This window comes from Actinia tenebrosa, unplaced genomic scaffold (assembly GCF_029948245.1).
Source record: "Actinia tenebrosa isolate PJP-AT-01 unplaced genomic scaffold, QUT_ActTen_1.0 PGA_scaffold0__85_contigs__length_37466705, whole genome shotgun sequence".
NCBI lineage: Eukaryota > Metazoa > Cnidaria > Anthozoa > Actiniaria > Actiniidae > Actinia > Actinia tenebrosa.
This window is the reverse complement of record NW_028292569.1, coordinates 11044641-11065122: the sequence shown is the minus strand read 5'-3', so window position 1 is coordinate 11065122 and position 20482 is coordinate 11044641. Positions and strand designations below refer to the sequence as shown.

At 38.5% G+C, this 20482-nt stretch overlaps 2 protein-coding genes across 2 annotated transcripts; both read right to left on the bottom strand.

Annotated features, from left to right (window-relative positions):
• Positions 1–554: 554 nt before the first annotated feature.
• On the bottom strand, positions 555–10129 carry LOC116305219 (uncharacterized). The gene is made up of 10 exons (XM_089030282.1): positions 10050–10129; positions 5294–5681; positions 4641–4870; positions 4433–4556; positions 3951–4118; positions 3804–3856; positions 3643–3689; positions 3064–3179; positions 2366–2425; positions 555–1823 (listed from the first exon to the last, which is right to left on the bottom strand). Exons 2-10 carry the CDS (start codon positions 5619–5621, stop codon positions 1741–1743), a joined length of 1209 nt encoding a protein of 402 aa, XP_088886408.1. The 5' UTR covers positions 5622–5681; positions 10050–10129; the 3' UTR covers positions 555–1740.
• An 867-nt stretch (positions 10130–10996) lies between these two features.
• LOC148913470 (uncharacterized) lies at positions 10997–17219 on the bottom strand. The gene is made up of 10 exons (XM_089030304.1): positions 17162–17219; positions 15497–15599; positions 15193–15422; positions 14988–15111; positions 14158–14325; positions 14011–14063; positions 13850–13896; positions 13498–13613; positions 13054–13113; positions 10997–11621 (listed from the first exon to the last, which is right to left on the bottom strand). The coding sequence occupies exons 2-10, from the start codon at positions 15597–15599 to the stop codon at positions 11539–11541; spliced, it is 984 nt and encodes a 327-aa protein (XP_088886430.1). The 5' UTR covers positions 17162–17219; the 3' UTR covers positions 10997–11538.
• Positions 17220–20482: the final 3263 nt, after the last annotated feature.

The following is a 20482-nucleotide window of genomic DNA, read 5'->3' as shown; positions in this document are numbered from 1 at the left end:
GTATTTCTGTATTTCACCGTCATTGAGCAGATTTGACTCAAAATATGTCGCTTGCTGAGCCAGTTCAGTGTCAGATATCTCGTCTGGATAGTAGAATTCGCTTTCGTCGTGTTCGCTTAAATTGTCAGTCATTTTAGCTTCTTTTTAAATGAAATTTAATGGTTACATCCGAAGAGGGCCGGACGGATTTTGAGCAGGGCCGGACGGGTTTTTCCGGCCCGCTTACGTCAACCCGTCCGGCCCCCATCACGTGACTTTTTCCAATGGTTTTATTAGAGCGCGTGAGCAGGGCCGTACGGGTCATATGATAAATAGTGATATTAAAACAATAGGGAACAAAGGATTCTGTATGAATTACTACTAATTAGTACTATGTACTTATTGACTGAGTGGGAGGGCCATACGGGAAAATATTTGGCTCGAGGTGATGCTGTACGGACCGAGCGCAGCGCCCATTGCCTTCTGCGATGACAACGTCTCTTGAAACTACGGGAGTTAGACGGAAAATGATGTTTTCAAAATCCTTTTCATTTTCGGTGTAACGTTTTCTCATTTCAACTATTGCAGTTGTATTCTTATTCATGTACCTCGAACATTAATGGTAGAAAAAGAAATAGTTATCAAGGGAATACCACACGTTCTAAGATCTATTACAGGGGTGTATCCAATGATTTTCTTTTATGTAATCATGTTTTCTGTTCAATCCAAATCTCGTAATGTGTAAAGTTATGAATTGTACAGCCTGTGCACGACGGTAAAGCGATGTGGCTTGTATATGACTACTAAGATATTTCAAACATGCTATTGCTCTTGTTTCTACGCGTCGGAATGTTTTCTATTGACGAACGTCACATGTAAACAATCTTATTTTGTTTTAACGCTAAGAATAATGGTTGTGGGAGGGAGACTGAGAATATCTGCAACAACAGACAGAAAACTGCGAACAATCATATGTTTTTTTTTTAGATCTTAGGTCAAGCAATAATTGGCATTAATATAAAATGAACTATGAGAAGAAATCTTTCGTATTTAGGCTTATAGCTATCGTGAGCCCTCTTTTAACCTATTTTAGAATCATCCAATTGATTTTTTTCTGCACACGCGTACTGCGAGCGCTTTACACTGCTTGCTCAAGTTTTCTTGTGTTTTTCTTGTTTCGAGTCTGCCTTCCAGATGACTGTGATAGCTTGACAAGGCAGAAAGCTTCACAAAATAAATGTGAAAAACACGAAGCTGAAGTAACAATTTACTTCAATTTGAAATTTGAAGAAACGTATCTAAGAGATATGATCAACTGGATGAATGTTGCTTTACAGTGGGAAGCAAGACCTAGAGTATTGCTTCATACCGTCTCTTGTGGTAAGCCATTTCAGTGTTACAGCATGTCGTACCGTGTGCGTGCTGTCAGTCAGTGCCGTATATTTCCCACTTATACGATAACCATTGTTATGGGAAATCATTTTAGTGTTACAGCATGTCGTACCGTGTGCGTGCTGTCAGTCACTATCGTATGTTTCCCACTCAGACGACAACGGCCATTCTTATGGAAAACCATTACAATGTTACGGCATTTCGTAACGTGTACGTGCTGTCAGTCAGTACCGTGTGTTTCCCACTCATACGATAACCATTCTTATAGGAAGATTCAATGTTCAGTGCCAGTACTTTCGAATTCATTAAGTGAAATTAAGTCTATTCTACGCGGAATATGCTGTTCTGTGCTGTACCCAGTAAACTCCATTACTTAACAAAAAGAAATCCATTCAGGCCGTAGAATATCCCTTTGTTTCCCCAGCATGTAAATCCGTACAAGCCTCGTTCATCTGTTAAAATGGAAACAAAAACGCTTACATGGAAACAAACTTAAGTGATGAGTAATTTAACACATTTTCGATGGTTGAGCGATGGTATGTCCTCTTATTTACTAAGATATGAAGTCAACAGTGCCAATACAATACGATAAACCATATTTACTAAAACATGACGTCAACGGTGCCAATACAATACAATAAACCATATTTACCAAGATATGACGTCAACAGGGCAAATACAATACAATACAATAAACCTTATTTTTAATTACAAAAAAGCAAACAGTTTGAAAGAAGAACGATTTCAAGCGCAAGCTGGCTCCATGTGCGAGCAATTTGTACATTTCTAACGTAATTCGTTGAGATGTCCATATTTGCCACGTCTCTCGACCAATCCGAGAGCCAGAAAACTAAAATTTGTGGTAAAAATGTACTGAAATCGTAATGCTTTTAGGGATTTTTTAACCAATCGACCAATCGAGATATTGAATTGGTATAAGCCATTATTTCCCATGGCTGGGAGAGTTGAATATAATGAAAATTCTCGTACTCACTTGAATACTTAGAGGATTGCAAGCGAGAGGGACAGTCTTGAGGGGATTCGTTGTCAAAAACTGAAAAAAAGAAAGTATTGTTATTAGAGGGAAAGTTCCTAGTTATTGACGAAGTAATCCATCCATCCATCCATCCATCCATCCATCCATCCATCCATCCATCCATCCATCCACCGATCCATCCATCCATCCACCGATCCATCCATCCATCCATCCATCCATCCATCCATCCATCCATCCATCCATCCATCCATCCACCCATCCATCCATCTATCCATCTATCCCTCCATGCATCCATGCATCCATGCATCCATGCATCCATGCATCCATGCATCCATGCATCCATGCATCCATGCATCCATGCATCCATGCATCCATGCATCCATGCATCCATGCATCCATGCATCCATGCATCCATGCATCCATGCATCCATGCATCCATGCATCCATGCATCCATGCATCCATGCATCCATGCATCCATGCATCCATGCATCCATGCATCCATGCATCCATGCATCCATGCTCATGCATCCATGCATCCATGCATCCATGCATCCATGCATCCATGCATCCATGCATCCATGCATCCATGCATCCATGCATCCATGCATCCATGCATCCATGCATCCATGCATCCATGCATCCATGCATCCATGCATCCATGCATCCATGCATCCATGCATCCATGCATACATACCATGATAGCATTCCATTCCTATTCCACTAAAACCAAAAGCGTATCCCATGCTGGTTCCTTTGCAGTTCGACTCCCATACGTAAGGAAAATTATGGGATGTGACTATTCTTGGACAGCTGAAAACAAACAAACATGGCTATAAAACTGAAATATTTTGTCGCAGAATTTTTCTAGTCTTCTTTTTTAAGAAACTGCTAAACTTTGTTTTTATTCCGCGATGCATTTTCTTCTTTTAACATACATTTGCTCTCCACTTGAATCAAACACACTGTTTGACATTGACGTCAGGGCGAAAGCCACAGTTGCTGCTGTTATGAAACATTCCATTCCATTCCATTCCATTCCATTCCATTCCATTCCATTCTATTCCATTCCATTTCATTTCATTTCAATTCATTCCATTTCATTCCATCAAAAAACAATTACAACTAGAACGTATTACAATAAATGAAGAGGAGAAAGAATAAGGAGAAGAAATAATGGTGAGTAATGGAGGATATGGAGGAATAGAAATGCATGGGAGGGGGCTATGGTAAATTCATTTTGATTCTAAATACTAGCTAGGTTCTATATATTTACCTGTTTCCATCGCATGATGAAGCAAAGTGTTGTGATCCACTAGGAATCTGAAACAAATAATACAAGGTGTGTACGCCATAGGTTTATAACATGACATTACACAAATGGGTGACCATCAATTTACAGCAACATGACTTAATAATAAACAAATAATGCACTACCTTGAAAAACACCCTGAAGGGAGACGCTTTCAGGACGTTAACACGAAAAACACCTGAAGAAAGAAAAGCCCATTTTAAAATATTGCTTCCTTTTTACCTGGTTTATTCCTTCCTCATTCATTAAATATGTATTTACATTCATTTTACCTTCCATACCAGCCATTGCTCTAATATCATCATCTGCCATCTTTCTTGTCTGCATATTGGTAGTCGTATACTCCACACACAAGGTGCTGTTCAGGCAGTTCACCCTGTTTATCAGCAGGTGGTTGTTGCTGGTGTTGGAAACACTGGTCACTAGCGTCCATCCTCCCCCTGAAACCCAATGTCATCACCGTTAATGTTACACAAATACAATCCTCTTTCCAACCTCCTTCAAACTCAGTGTCATCACCATTAATGTTACACAAATACAATCCTCTTTTCATCATCCTTCAAACCCAATGTCATCACCATTAATGTTACACAAATACAATCCTCTTTTCACCCTCCTTCAAACCTAATGTCATCACCATTAATGTTATGCAAATACAATTCTCTTTCCACCCTCCTTCAAACCCAATATTATCATCATTGATGTTACGTATATGATGAATCCATTTTCTGAAACAAAGAGTCAACATTTTTACCGTCATTTTCCATGTCGCAGTAGACGAGTCTTAGTGAACATTTTGATGAGGAACCTCTCACGAAATAGTAACCACTTTGGGATGAAGGAACTGTTGCCTTGATCTGTGAGCACGATACAGGGATCTGGAACAAAGAAAGTAGAGAATACATACTTGTGGTGTTTATGAGATTACCATTAAGAAAGTTACAAGAGCACTAAACACTTACGTCATCAGAGTCAAATACGTAGTTGTAGTCTAAATTTTTCTCATAGTTTTCTTTTTTGGCTGAAAACATTGTGGCGTTATTCAGCTGACATTTGGCGCCACTGCTGCCGTTTGTCACTCGTTTCTTAAAATTGACAGATCGACATCTTGGTTCAGCAACACACTCGATGGTGCAACTTAACTCGTCTGTGACGTCACGTTCAGCTACCACGTGATTCCGCAAGACATGATCTGTCAGGTAAAGTAAATGGTGTATACATTTTTCATCTAGGTTTTCTCTCTCAATTGCTAGCTCTAATACCACATATGGTAAACTGTGTCAACAACCTCTGAAGAGCGCAATATAGGTGGCATTTCCACCATTTCCACTGTCAGTCTGCGTCATTAGCTTATAGAAATATTGGCATAGTTAGGAATTACCTTATACCAGTCTAGTATTGAACACCTCGTATACGATTTTTTATCGTCTAAGCTTGACACCTGCACTAGTCATATATAGGCTACCTGCTACTAATATTCAAAAGCTACAGCGTATTTAAAATTCCGCAGCCAGGTTAGTCAAGAACTAAGCGCATTGATCACGTTTCTCCTGTCTTGCTCGCTTTGCATTGGCTACCAGTTGTACAAAACACTTAAAAGTCACGTGAATCTTACCTTGTCGGTTCAAAAACATCCCAAGGCGCGAGATTCTCGTACGAAGCACAGCCGAACCGGGCTCGACAAAAACACCAAGGAAAACTAAGAAGCAAAAATACTTATGGATATGGATCAGTGTTCGCTGATTTTCGATGAAGCCTCGATGTCTGCCAATTGGTGTCCGATTCTCGTGGAAGAGTAGTGGACGTTTGTCGATTGTTGCTCGATGTTCGTCGATGAATGATCGATGCTTGACGATTGGTGTTCGGTGGCAGTTGATGGGTGGTCGAAATTTGCCGATTGGTGTTCGATGCCCATCGATGAGTGATCGACGCTTTCCGATCATTATTTGCGTAGTTTCAATCGATTTACATTGGTTGGTCTCCTAAAGAATCCAAACCCTAGACTTGATAGAAATTGTGACCTGACATCAGTATTGAAGCAAAAAATAAATAAAAAAATAAAAAATAAATAAATAAAAAATTGAACATTGCTATATAGCTACGAAATTTTCCGATATAACGAAAACTCTCATTGTTTGAAAGATGACCACGTGACACTAGCTAAATCTAAATGTGTCCCGAACGGGAAATAAGTTACCTATTTGACAATAATCGTGAAAATAAACAAGTGCAAGTGATCAGAACGTGAAAATCGCGATGGCGTGATGTTTTGCACCAATCAAAAACGACAAAGCGGGAGCAGATATTTTGCTTGAATTTTCATTACAAATGGGGCTCGAATCAAAACAATAGAGATTTTCCAGTGTTTCTACAGAGAAATTGCAGACTTTTATTGAGAAAAAGGATTCGGAAAATACGAATAAAGCTGGTGCTACTCTCCTCGCTTTTTGGTAGAGAAATACTATGTACTTATTGACTGAGTGGGAAGGCCGTACGGGAAAATATTTGGCTTAAGGTGATACCGTACGGACAGAGCGCAGCGAGACCCTTACAAATGACCGAGAGCCAAATACTTCTTAGTGCGGCCCGACCTAGTCTCCCTCGCATCCGTTTTTAGTGTCGGTCGTCACGCAACTTTGGGAGGGAGCGTTGCGTTACGACCGACACTAAAAACGGATGCGAAGGAGACTAGGCCCGACCTAACTCAGTTAATAAGCTTTTATAATATGACCCTCACGAAAAGAAAAATAATAAAATAAAAGAAAGAAAATACGGTCGCAGGTTTCGAGCAGGGCCGTACGGATACGGACGGCCCTTCTCGCACAAAGCCGTTAGGCCCTGCTCACGCCATTTTCGTAAAGGTTTATTTAACAGCGCGCGCCCGGGCAGATACAGGATATATGATAAAAGACCGTATGTGAGTTGTATTTGTAAAATCATGGTCAGTTTTTATGCATTTAGCTTGCTAAATAAAGTTCTTATTTCGTAAACTGACTTCTCAATATTTCTCAATTGCTATATAACAAAACACTTAATGTCTGGTCCCTCGGGAAATTAGTTTTGTTTCCCTCGAGTCTCGATGTTTCCCTCGGCTTCGCCTCGTCAAACATCTAGACTTTCGGAAAACAAATCTAACTATTTCCCTCACGACCAGACATTAAGCGTATAATATTTCTATATGAATATATTCAAGATCATCTTCAAGCCAAGGTAGTTTGCCTTCTATTAAATAGATCATGAAGGGCTAAGAAAGGCCGAATATGAACTAATCCTACTAGTGGTATCTTCTAACAATGTGTCAGTAATATTGGGAACCCAATTCAAGCCGTCTGCCATAATGCGTTGCAACTAATAATGTTATGAGAGAGAAAATGTGTTTTCTTAGGTAAACGCCTAGAAACCGAAAACTTGGATTGATTTTTTTCTTCTTAACAATATCGATACCATTTCAGCATTGAAACACGTTTAAACTATTAGAATTGCTATGCTCACGACACTAGAAGCTCCTCCTCTATTACTCGTAGCCCTTGGTCACACTCTATAGGGTTTCTACCACTTTACTTAGCTATCATTGGTTTATCTTTAGTTCTAGTTATGTAAGATTCTTAAATTATATACTCTACTGAATATTTACTGCCATACCGATTATAAGTTTAGAAATGTACTTGTTTGATTAGCCAATCATAACTTAGTGATTCTACACGTCAAGATATCTTAGATTGACAGCTTTCAAAGAAGCAGAAGTGGAATACTATGTTAAAAACAAACTCTTGGTACACCTCGCCCCACGTAAGGGAATCTGGAATTTGGAATCTTGGAATCCGGAATTAAACACTTGGAATCAGGAATCCAGATTAAACTGGAATTCGGAATCCACTTTCTTTGGAATTCAAGGCATCGCATAAGATCTGTCATCAAGTGATCCGAAATAAATTGATTCGGTAAGACGAACATGACCGACCTGGCATGGAATTTGGTCGAGGGTCGGGGATTGAGAGTCAGAGAGTACACGGTCGAGAGTAGGAAAATATCATACGAGTTAAAAAATGAATTTTAAAAAAATGAATAAAAAACAATGCCCTTCTTCAATGGCAAAGCAAAAAAAGCGACGTACTTATGGACTATGTCAAAGTACTGCTGCCCATGAGAGACATGCAGCAAGTTAGACGAGTTGCTATACAGACAAGTTGCTGCGTGTTATAGACAAGTTTCTTCATTTTAGAAGAGTTGCTGCAAATAAGAAACGAATTGCTGCATGTTAGACGAGTTGCTACATGTTAAACTAGTTCAGTGCTGCAAATATAAAACGAGTTGGTGCATGTCACACAAATTGCTGCCGATTAGGACTGAGTTTTAGTTTAGTTTAATCTCCGAATGAAAGTTTGTCCCTCTCGCCCCCCCCCCCCAAATAAGAAAAACTGCAAAAAAGTTACATAGGTATTAGTTTTAGGTCACCCATCCAGTTGCTAACTTTGCTTAACCGGACTCGAAAAAGTGTGTTTGAGAAGCCCAAGTTTTTCCCACTGCACAATAGTCGCAGATGAATCACCATAACAATAGACGCGAAAACAATGCACAAGATAGACTAGACTTTATAACATCAAATTTTCAACCGATTCCATGCGTTACGGAGTGCAAGGGGTTAGCTGTAGACCGACTAGTCTCTCCCCTGACAGTTCTCCGGCTAGAACATATTCTTGCGTAATTCGTACACCCAAGGACAGAAGGCCTCAATTGTCGTCCGAAGACCATACGACGCATCAGCCCTACGGATGATGTCTTGGGGGGTATGCCACAATGGAATCGAAATTTTTCTCCAATTTCTGCCAGTGGGTTCGAACCCCATAGCCACATATTAATTTATATTTTTAAACTGGACGATTCGCAACGACGATTTTTCGCGACACACCGTTGAGAGAACTATTTATGCCGTGTAACGTGCCATCTACAACGATTTTCGGATTCGGCAACGCGTTGCAAGTTTTTGATTCAGCTTTGACTCGCAACGATGAATGGCGAATTTTATGTCAATTGATTCGTGTAACAGCTTCAACAACGATTTTTAGCGCAACGCATACCTAAAATGCAGCTCATTACTCATGGAAGCACGGCGATGTCAACAAACTAGATGGCGGCTTTGAAATCGCTAAAAATCGTTGACTCGAAATCGAAAAGTTGACTCGTGTAGCATGTATTAAAAGTCGACGAGTCGTATCGCGAACAATCGTCGTTGCGAATCGTCCCGTGTAACATCAGCTTAAAGAAGCGAGTCGTATATCGATCGAGAAAATGTTTGCAGTTCCAACTGAAATTTGATTATTCCAAGGACTTTATTGACTTTGTTTGCAGTGATATTACTAACATGATTTCCCAGGATTGATCTTCTGAAACCAAACAAAACTTATTATGACTGATTAAAAAAAAAATTTTTTTCAGCCCTTTGAATCCGGTATCCAGCGTCATACTGGGTTCCCTGCATGGGGTGAGTACATAGGCTACCGTGAGCAATATCCTCTAACAATAAGATGAAGTTTTTCGTTTAGTTTCCTCATTCATTATTTACGACTCGCACAAGTCTACATTATTGATGATCGTTTTCAAAAATGCTAATAAAGGAACTTAGTTGAAAAGTAGTCGATATCTTTTCGTTAAATAAAACAGCTTTTTCATATTCCTTACGAAGAATTCAATACTTCAGATAAACTAGTAAATGAAGCAGACTGCATGTATTTCTTTATTTAGTTTACTTTCGTTCTTTCTTATTGCTTTCCTTTTGCGAAATATTTACAAAATCAATCTAATTTTCTTTCCTTAACTGATACAGTTATATTAAAAACATTTTTTCGTCATTTAATCGCGGAAGTTGTGTGGTGTAAGAGCGAGAGCGGTCGTCTATATGCTAGTTGGTTCTCTCCTGTGCTTCGAGGAGTTTTCCTGGTTCTTCGGTTTCCATCCTCCACAATTGAAACAACTTCTAAATTCTAAATAGATCATGAAAAGAGGGCCACAAGCTTAAGTGTAAGCCACTGCCTATTAAGTGCTGCTCTCGTAACGAAGAACAAGTTTTTTCTAACGTAATAGATTTTGTAGAATTGAGAAGTGTTTGTGCAAGCGGATAGAGCAAGACAGGAACGGGGAAGATCAGTATAGAAAAAGTTAAAGTCTTGGATCAAATTTGTTGAGCCGAAAAATCTTATTTTATGTACATAAGATAGTTTCAAGTTATAGCGATTAACTTTTACATTTCAGTCAAATCTGATCATAACAAAAGTTTTGGATATCATTAAAACCATAAAAATATGATAGTCATTGAAAAAACCAGTGATCAGAATTTCACTTTTTTCATCTATAAAAGAAATAATTTTACTTACCTAGTCTATAGGCAGTCTTCCATTCGGCGTCTTCGGGAGTAGATTGGAAAGTGCGATAACAACGTAACCCGCAATTGATAAACACACTTTGAACTGTGATCTAAGAGGTTTAAAATAAGCCTTTTCATAGTTTAAGAATCGATTCAACTGCGCATGCGATTTTATCCCGAATTTCTCACCTTCTTTTGTTTAATTAAGAACAAAAGAAGGTTTAGACAAAAGAAGGTGAGAAATTCGGGATAAAATCGCATGCGCAGTGGAATCGATTCTTAAACTATGAAAAGGCTTATTACGAGGCGTAGCAATTGGATCAAAGGCTTATGTATTATTTATCAGTTCTTGAATTTGACTTATATTGACTTTGTATACAAAATTTTATTGTAAAACTATGTTTAACGTAACAAGCTGCAGGGAGTTTGTCAATTATATGCAACAAACCCTGGCCGTGATCACCCTCAGTGCAACAATAGCTAAGTTGGCATGGCAAGAATCGTCCACATAGACTATCACAAAATAGGTGAAAGGCAAAAGATTGAATTGGAATTCAATTGAACCAGACCTTGAAATCATGATTTATTGCCACGTTACAAAATACAGTTAGTAGTAATTATAAGTCATATGGAAGGAGGCTGAGTGTTGGAAAAACACCTTAGCATACACCTATTTCAAAACGTTGTCACCGCCAAAGCCGGCGATAGGCGATTTGTTCATTTCGAGACGAGAGACGAACGTAAAATTGAACAAGTCTCAGTTGCAATATTAAGGTCAATATTAAAGCTGAAACACAGGTCATTCAAGCTATTCTTGGATCTTGGAAAAACCTTCTATCGCTTTTCGCCTATCGCCTTTGGCTATAACAACCTATTAAAGTTTATCATTGAAACTACCGGGGTTTGTGTGTGTTTATGTGTGTGTGTGTGTGTGGGGGGGGGGGGGGGGGGGGGGAGGGTGGGTTTTGCTTCTTTCCATCAAAATCTCGTAATGTGTAAAGTAATGAATTGTACAGCTTTTGATATGATCGGCTGAATGAATGTTGCTTTACAGTGGGAAGCAAGAGCTAGACTATTACTTCATATTCTTTTATGGGAAGTCATTTCAGTGTTACAGCATGTGAAAAACCATTCTTATCAGGGGCGGATTCAGGATCTTGTTCAGTGAGGGGTGCTGCGCACAATGTAAGGTATGTTAACCCAGGGAGGTGTGCACCCCTTAGAATCAAAGGCAAAAAACAAAATTGGTTATCGTCGAAGAAGGAGCACAAAGTGTAACCAGGGAGGGGTGCGCACCCCCTGCACCCTTCCCCTAGATCCGCCCCTGCTTATGGGAAACCATTACAATGTTACAGCATGCTGTACCGTTTGGTGCTGTCAGTCAGTACCGTGTGTTTCCCACTCATAAGATAACCATTCTTATAGGAAGACATTTCAATGTTCAGTGTCAGTACATTCGTTACGTGAAATAACGTCTATACTAAGCCCAATAAGATACATTACTTAACAAAAAGAAATCCATTCAGGCCGTAGAATATTCCGTTGTTTCCCCAGCATGTAAATCCGTACAAGCCTCGTTCAGCTGTTAAAATGGAAACAAAAACGCTTACATGGAATCAAAGTTAAGTGATGAGTAATTTAACACATTTCCAATGGTTAAGCGTGGTATGTCCTCTTTTTTACTAAGATATGACGTCAACAGTGCCAATACAATACAATACGGAAAACCATATTTACTAAGATATGACGTCAACAGGGCCAATACAATACGAAAAACCATAGTTACTAAGATATGACGTCAACAGGGCCAATACAATACGATAAACCATATTTACTAAGGTATGACGTCAACAGTGCCAATCAGTACAATACGATAAACCATATTTACTAAGATAGGAACGTCAACGGTGCCTATATAATACAATAAACCATATTTACCAAGACATGACGTCAACAGTGCCAATACAATATGATAAACCATATTTGCTAAGATATGAAGTCAACAGTGCCAATACTATATAACAAACCATTTTACTAAGATAGGAACGTCAACGGTGCCTATATAATACCATAAACCATATTTACCAAGACATGACGTCAACAGTGCCAATACAATATGATAACCCATATTTGCTAAGATATGAAGTCAACAGTGCCAATACTATATAACAAACCATTTTACTAAGATAGGAACGTCAACGGTGCCTATATAATACAATAAACCATATTTACCAAGACATGACGTCAACAGTGCCAATACAATATGATAAACCATGTTTGCTAAGATATGAAGTCAACAGTGCCAATACTATATAACAAACCATTTTACTAAGATAGGAACGTCAACGGTGCCTATATAATACAATAAACCATATTTACCAAGACATGACGTCAACAGTGCCAATACAATATGATAAACCATATTTGCTAAGATATGAAGTCAACAGTGCCAATACTATATAACAAACCATTTTACTAAGATAGGAACGTCAACGGTGCCTATATAATACAATAAACCATATTTACCAAGACATGACGTCAACAGTGCCAATACAATATGATAAACCATATTTGCTAAGATATGAAGTCAACAGTGCCAATACTATATAACAAACCATTTTACTAAGATAGGAACGTCAACGGTGCCTATATAATACAATAAACCATATTTACCAAGATATGACGTCAACAGTGCCAACACAATACGATACAATAAACCGTATTTTCAATTAAAAAGAGCAAACAGTTTGAAAAAAGGAGGATTTCAAGCGCGAGCTGGCTCCATGTGCGAGCAATTTGTAATTTGCTAACGTAATTTGTTGAGATGTTCATATTTACCACGTCTCTCGACCAATACAGGAGCCAGAAAATTAAAATTTGTGGTAAAAATGTACTGAAATCCTGATGACTCTATGGATTTTTTAACCAATCGACCAATCGAGATACTGAATTGGTAAAAGCCATTATTTCTCATGGCTGGGAGAGTTGACTGTAATGAAAATTTTAGTACTCACTTGAAAACTTAGAGGATTGCCATGGAGAGGGACAGTCGTGAGGGGATTCGTTGTCAAAAACTGAAAAAAAGAAAGTATTGTTATTAGAAGGAAAGTTCCTAGTTATTGACGAAGTAATCCATCCATCCATCCATCCATCCATCCATCCATCCATCCATCCATCCATCCATCCATCCATGCATCCATCCATCCATCCATCCATCCATCCATGCATCCATGCATCCATGCATCCATCCATCCATGCATGCATGCATCCATCCATCCATCCATCCATCCATGCATGCATCCATCCATCCATCCATCCATGCATCCATGCATCCATGCATCCATGCATCCATCCATCCATCCATCCATCCATCCATCCATCCATCCATCCATCCATCCATCCATCCATCCATCCATCCATCCATCCATCCATCCATCCATCCATCCATCCATCCATACCATGATAGCATTCCATTCCTACTGGACTGAAACCAATAGCGTATCCCATGCTGGTTCCTTTGCAGTTCGACTCCCATACGTAAGGATAATTATGGGACGTGACTATTCTTGGACAGCTGAAAACAAACAAACGTGGTTATGAAACTGAAATGTTTTGTATCGAAGTCTCCATTCCATCAATAACAAAGAAAACAATTACAATTAGAACGCATTACAACAAATGAAGAGGAGAAAGAATGAGGAGAAGAAATAATGGTGAGTAATGGAGGATATGGAGGAATAAAAATGCATGGGAGGGGGCTATGGTAAATTCATTTTGATTCTAAATACTAGCTAGGTTCTATATATTTACCTGTTTCCATCGCATGATGAAGCAAAGTGTTGTGATCCACTAGGAATCTGAAACAAATAATACAAGGTGTGTATGCCATAGATTCATTACATGACATTACACGAATGGGAGAATATTAATTTACAACAATATGACTTAATAATAAACAAATAATGCACTACCTTGAAAAACACCCTGAAGGGAGACGCTTTCAGGACGTTAACACGAAAAACACCTGAAAAAAGAAAAGCCCATTTTAAAATATTGCTTCCTTCTTACCTGGTTTATTCCTTCCTCATTCATTAAATATGTATTTACATTCATTTTACCTTCCATACCAGCCATTGCTCTAATATCATCATCTGCCATCTTTCTTGTCTGCATATTGGTAGTCGTATACTCCACACACAAAGTGCTGTTCAAGCAGTTCACCTTGTTTATCAGCAGGTGGTTGTTGCTGGTGTTGGAAACACTGGTCACTAGCGTCCATCCTCCCCCTGAAACCCAATGTCATCACCGTTAATGTTACACAAATACAATCCTCTTTCAACCCTCCTTTAAACCCAATGTCATCACCATTAATGTTACACTAGTACAATCCTCGTTTCATCCTCCTTTAAACACAATGTCATCATCATTAATGTTACACAAATACAATCCTCTTTCCACTCTCCTTCAAACCCAATGTCATCACCATTAATGTTACGTATTAAGAGATTTTTTATTTTTATTTAAGCGTCGAGCGCCAAAAACTATTTTCTTCAGTTAAGCCTGTTGTACATGGCTAAAATGTTGTTATTCAGAAAGTTTAGCTTGTTTGAATGTGGAGATGTTTGATGAAGGTGGAATCAAAGTGTTAACCCAAAGCCAAAATTTGAATCGAAAATGAGGTTTAGGCCTTCATTTGGTTATTTCCTTATGATTTCTAAATAAAAGCATTACAAAGCAACATTCTAACAAAAGTGCAACAAAAAGTCTTTGTACAATTGAAAATACCGCTTCAAACAAAGGTTTTCAGCAGTGTTAACCCAAAACGAAAATTGGGATCAAAACTCATACAGTCTAGTTTTTGGCGCTTTTTGCCATTATTGTTCGTTATTTTAAAAAATCCTTTTAATATGAATCCATTTTCTGCGGAACAAAGAGTTAAGATTGTTACCGTCATTTTCCATGTCGCAGTAGACCAATCTTGATGAACATTTTGATGAGGAACCTCTCACGAGATAGTAACCACTTTGGGATGAAGGAACTGTTGCCTTGATCTGTGAGCACGATACAGGGATCTCGAACAAAGAAAGTAGAGAATAAATACATATCGTGTTTACAAAACTACCAGGAAGGATTGTCCAGGAACAATCACTTACGTCATCAGAGTCAAATACGTAGTTGTAGTCTAAGTTTTTCTCGTAGTTTTCTTTTTTGGTTGAAAACATTGTGGCGTTATTCAGCTGACATTTGGCGCCACTGCTGCTGTTTGTCACTCGTTTCTTAAAATTGACAGATCGACATCTTGGTTCAGCAACACATTCGATGGTGCAACTTAACTCGTCTGCGACGTCACGTTCAGCTACCACGTGGTTGCGCAAGACATGATCTGGCAGGTAAGGTAAATGGTTAACACGTGATTATTTCCCGCCACAAAACACTCAAAAGTCACGTGAATCTAACCTTGTCGGCTGCAAAACATCCCACGTCGCGAGAATCTTGTACGAAGCACAGCCGAACCGGGCACGACAAACAACCCGGTGAACACAAGTAGAAATAAAAACATCTGTCAACGAAATAAAAATATGTTATTTACTCAATTTTATGAAACAATGCAATGAAATAACTTCTCGACGTGAAGCGACGGGTGGTCCGGTGTGACAATTAGAATTTTTTTATTGAATCTCGGTATGTTATTGGCATTTTTGGTACCTTTAGGGCATCATAAAGTCATTAACTACCCACCAGAATCCTTGGCTTTGTCGCACGACAGGCACGTAGAAGTTGGAGGAACTCTACTCAGATTAATTATTTTTTCTTTTTCTTTTTTCCGGAAAACATACGTGGCCAAGATGGGATATATATATATAAATTTGAGGTATACGTAAGGTTACCGAATGAATACCGAATGTAAAGAAATCAACACCTGTAGGTGCAACTTTTGAAATTTATGCGTGTGTTGACTTGACTAGAGTAAAATTAGACAGGTTTATTATGGTCTTCCGAAAAAATGTTGTTTTGCCCCCCCCCCCCCCCCCCCCCCTCCCCACATTTCTAAGCCTAGCTACGAGCCTGCACGAAACACACAAATAACCAACAATGAATAGAATTCATTCCTAAACGAAAGTTCTAGTATTGCTTGCGTCAAAGCAGAACAAAAAACCTAACAAAACAAGAGCTGCAGATGTTGTTAGTGGCTTCGAGTAAAACTCTCGAAAGTTTCACAAAAATTGAGCAAAACTCTTTTGAGAGGTTTTAGTAATCTAACATGTTACAATATGTAATTTTTGTAAGACGGTCAAAATCGACCATTCATACAACGGCCAAAAATGCTATCGAATGTAATATTTAGAGAGACGGATCTCCAGTAAAGAAGCAACTGTGTAAGGGAATTATTTAAGGATAAGATATATCCAAAAAAAAAAAAAAAATAAATTCTAGAAATGAAGCGAAATTGTTAGTGTTATGCTGTTAAGAACATGACGATCTGATCATCATTTTTCAAAACTGACAATTTTCAGACGAGTGAGAAATCAAGTAGCGGCTACTCGGATACCTCGAAGAAAAAAGGTCGTTGATCTCCGTATAGAACGAAGAATTGGTGGCAAATAAACTTAAATCTGCAACCAAGAGTCAGGTCAGAACATAACAATGTAAGCAATATTTTTGAGTTTAAATAAAAATTTGCAGTAAAAATGATTTGACTGATAAAGAGTGATTTTTGGCTTTGAAAATGAAGTCAAAAATAGTCAATTTTCGTTTTTTCCGAAAACATTTTAATTTTTTTTGTTAGAATTTTAAGTTGAAATAAAAATTTGTAGTAGAAAAAATATGATTCGAATATAAAAAGTGATTTTGGGCTTTAGAAAATGGCATCAAAAATAGTCAATTTTCGTTTTTTCGAAAACATTTAAAGTGTTTTTTGGTTGTTAGAATTTGGGACATATATCCAAGTCATGTTTGACTTTTGAAAAGTGTTCTTGTTTCGGAATGACGATTTAAGACTTGTATTCAGTTCAACTCGCTTGGTTGAAGCGGGAATTTTTCAACTGAATAAGGTGCGTTTAATACGTGCGGTTTCGGACGTCGTAAGAGTTAAAGGGTTAATATTATAACTTTAAAACTTACCTTAATCTTTTCCGGAAAAATCCAGCTGAACGGTGCTACAGAGAATAGCGATCGGTAACTAAAGCTGCAAGTTGTGATTTCAAATTTTATAATTGCGCATTGATAATGAGTATATAAAATATTAATTACGTTAAGAGCATAGTTTATAATGGTCACCTAATAACATTACTAATAACCAGTGAAAATTAACTAAATTGATATAGCGCGCATATCCCAAGTTCAAGGCGATTTAAGGACGGTGCCTACTAACACAGGTAGCCCAAGTTTGGTTTCTGTGGTGTCATGTTATACGTGAAATAAAGCCTCAAAGTTTTACCTGATCATTGAGAAATAGCACTTCTTTCGCTCTGCCTGGTTATTTTTTGAATTTTGCCCGTTTTAAGGATTTCAGTAAGAAACAAGAGAAGGCTGGAGACTCGAGTCCCAAAAGCGAACCATCACGAGTCTTTGGAAATTCGTACGTCTTCAAATTTTCTTTCCAGCGCCAAACTTTAGTCATAAACCTTCTCTCACATCCCTTTACAACCGAGAAAGTTGCATTAGAGACTTGTCTTCGCGTTTTTGAGCCATGAAATTTGCGTGTATTCACTTATCGTAAACCTACATTTATCGTATTCCAAAATGGTCTAGTGGTTAGGATTTGGCGCTCTCACCGCCGTGGGCCGAGTTCGATTCCCGCAGTGGGGGAAAAATTTTGCACAATTTTCCCATCAAACAAACAAACAAAAAAATTGCCTTATAACTGAAGGGTATTGGAAAGTTGAAGAGTATTACACCTTTTGCCGTTCATTAACAGAAAATGTACATTCATTTGTGCCAATAGTTGTATCAATAACGTGTAATGTACTTTCATCAACACCACAAGTAACATCATTAGCGCGAATCAGCTTTCGATAACGATATTTGAATATGCGTGTACATTCATAGGCATCAATGGACAATCAATAGCTCGTTTGTACATTCATATGCGCGGAATGTATTTTCTTGTGCGCGAAATTCAACTTCAATAACACCAAATGACAGACAATTGCATTTATGGACAATCATTTACCCAAAAGTGAAAATTCATTAGTGCTATTAGCATAATCATTGACAATCTATAACGCGCTTGGACAATCATGAGGGTCAACGTTATATTCTATAGCGTGGTTCGACAAACATTTGCATGATTCGAATGAACAATAAGAGAAATGAAACAATCATTAGCGATTTTTTAAAAAACTATTTTAGCCTTCAATTTCTTCGCCATTTATACATCGTGGCAAATACGTTTGCATATATCTGAACCACTGATCACATTTAGCGATAGTGATGGTTGCCACATTTCTCTGGAACCCTTCCATTAGCAACTGCTTTCTGTAGAGACCTAGAGCAATCCCTTGTCGTCTTACCTCAGCCCGATCGTTCGTATATTGTTGGATCTCTGGACGGCTGAGGTCGGCTTTGATTGCTGCTTTAAGTGAGCTATTAGAGAGTTTTAGATTTACGTTCACGGCAAACGTGAAACGTCAGTTGACCAGTAAAAATATTCTTTCAAATGACTGAAAAAGAATCGCAAAAAATTCCAAGTAGTAGAAAAACAAAAGAGTATTTGCACTTGGTAAGAAGGTTTGTAAAAAGTAAAGTAAAATACAGGAAAACGATGAAAACGTGGTCACGTTTGCCGTTTGCGGGGAGAAAAAAAAGTCAATCTAAAACTCTCTAATTGCTATTCTCCTACGCAGCCGCTATTATGGAGGCAGTTTCCGCTAATGATTGTTTTATTTCTCTTATTGTTCATTCGAATCATGCAAATGTTTGTCGAACCACGCTATAGAATATAACGTTGACCCTCATGATTGTCCAAGCGCGTTATAGATTGTCAATGATTATGCTAATAGCACTAATGAATTTTCACTTTTGGGTAAATGATTGTCCATAAATGCAATTGTCTGTCATTTGGTGTTATTGAAGTTGAATTTCGCGCACAAGAAAATACATTCCGCGCATATGAATGTACAAACGAGCTATTGATTGTCCATTGATGCCTATGAATGTACACGCATATTCAAATATCGTTATCGAAAGCTGATTCGCGCTAATGATGTTACTTGTGGTGTTGATGAAAGTACATTACACGTTATTGATACAACTATTGGCACAAATGAATGTACATTTTCTGTTAATGAACAGCAAAAGGTGTAATGTGGGGGGGGGGGGGGGGGGGGGGGAAACGGTGCTTGAAAAGGCGTCGAGAAAAATGGCAGAGACGCCTCACAAGCTTGCATTGAAGTCGAGTACAAAAATTGGTTTCTTGGGATATTTAGCAGTTGCATTGTGGAGATCCGTAAGGAAAGGTATTGTAGAAGTGGTTGCAATGACATCGACATTGGAAAAGTATGAAGTTCTGGTATGGATAGGCACAGTGTTACAGCTTATGCCTCGCGAAAGAGAACAGTGCTGGTAGCCAGGCTTTGGGAATAGTGTAAGCCTCTTGGATCGCGTGCATGACAGTGGTGAGTTCGGGGAGACGTTTTGAAAGTTGGGCAAAGAATAGGCAAAGTCTGGATTTTGGTTTCTCAGGGCAAAAGATCAAGTCTTGATTTTGGGTTCATAGGGCCAAAGACTGCGTGTGATCTTAACTGTTGATGGGTAAACTCATGTATTGATATGGAGCCTGACAAGAAATATAAAGAACATGGCCTTACTAGGCCTTGCAATTGGAATGAGCACAACTGAAAACTTTTAAGGGGTATCCATTGGAGGGCAAGTCTGGATTTTGGGTTCACAGGGCCCAAGACTGCATGTGATCTGAGGTGTTGATGGGTAAGTTCAAAGAAATGGCTTTTCTTGGTCTTGTTTTAGTAACGAGCAAATCTGAGGAGGATCAATTTTACTTATTGGATGAAGTGAAGACGAAATGCAAGGTTTATGTGTTCTGGATAAAAGGGTATCTCTTTTGCAGACCAATCCGATTCGAAGAGACTGTTAGTTTGGGAGATTGGGGGCTGGAGATCTGTGAAATGATAACGCCAGGTGTCCTAAGATGAATTCAATCAAAAAAAAAAAAAAATCTCATGTAGAGGAAAAGGGTTGAAGCTCACTTGATTTTGATTTTCGGTATGAATACAAACTGTGAAAGCATGGCCTATCAGTCCCTTAGTTTTTAGGAGTTTTAAGTTAAAGGTGTCAGAAAAGTTGGCATAGGGATAACATGCTTGTGGCAGCGAAACGATCATAGCGAAGTTGCCTTTTGATCCTACAAAGTCAGCTCTTCCTATCATTGCGAAGCAGAATTCGCCAAGTCCTGGATTGTTCACCCAGTAATAGGAAACGTGAGCT

Bases quoted from the DNA above. Each gene is read 5' to 3' on its own strand.
- LOC148913470 (XM_089030304.1), bottom strand. From the start codon at position 15,599: ATGTTTTTATTTCTACTTGTGTTCACCGGGTTGTTTGTCGTGCCCGGT. The intron at 13,114-13,497 runs GTATGGATGGAT...TCTTTTTTTCAG, and splicing joins AGGAATGGAATGCTATCATG to TTTTTGACAACGAATCCCCT. The intron at 11,622-13,053 runs GTGAGTACTAAA...CCATTTTAACAG, and splicing joins GCAATCCTCTAAGTTTTCAA to CTGAACGAGGCTTGTACGGA.
- LOC116305219 (XM_089030282.1), bottom strand. From the start codon at position 5,621: ATGATCGGAAAGCGTCGATCACTCATCGATGGGCATCGAACACCAATC. The intron at 4,871-5,293 runs GTAAGATTCACG...TTTACCTGACAG, and splicing joins GATGTTTTTGAACCGACAAG to ATCATGTCTTGCGGAATCAC. The intron at 3,857-3,950 runs GTAAAATGAATG...TTCTTTCTTCAG, and splicing joins AGCAATGGCTGGTATGGAAG to GTGTTTTTCGTGTTAACGTC.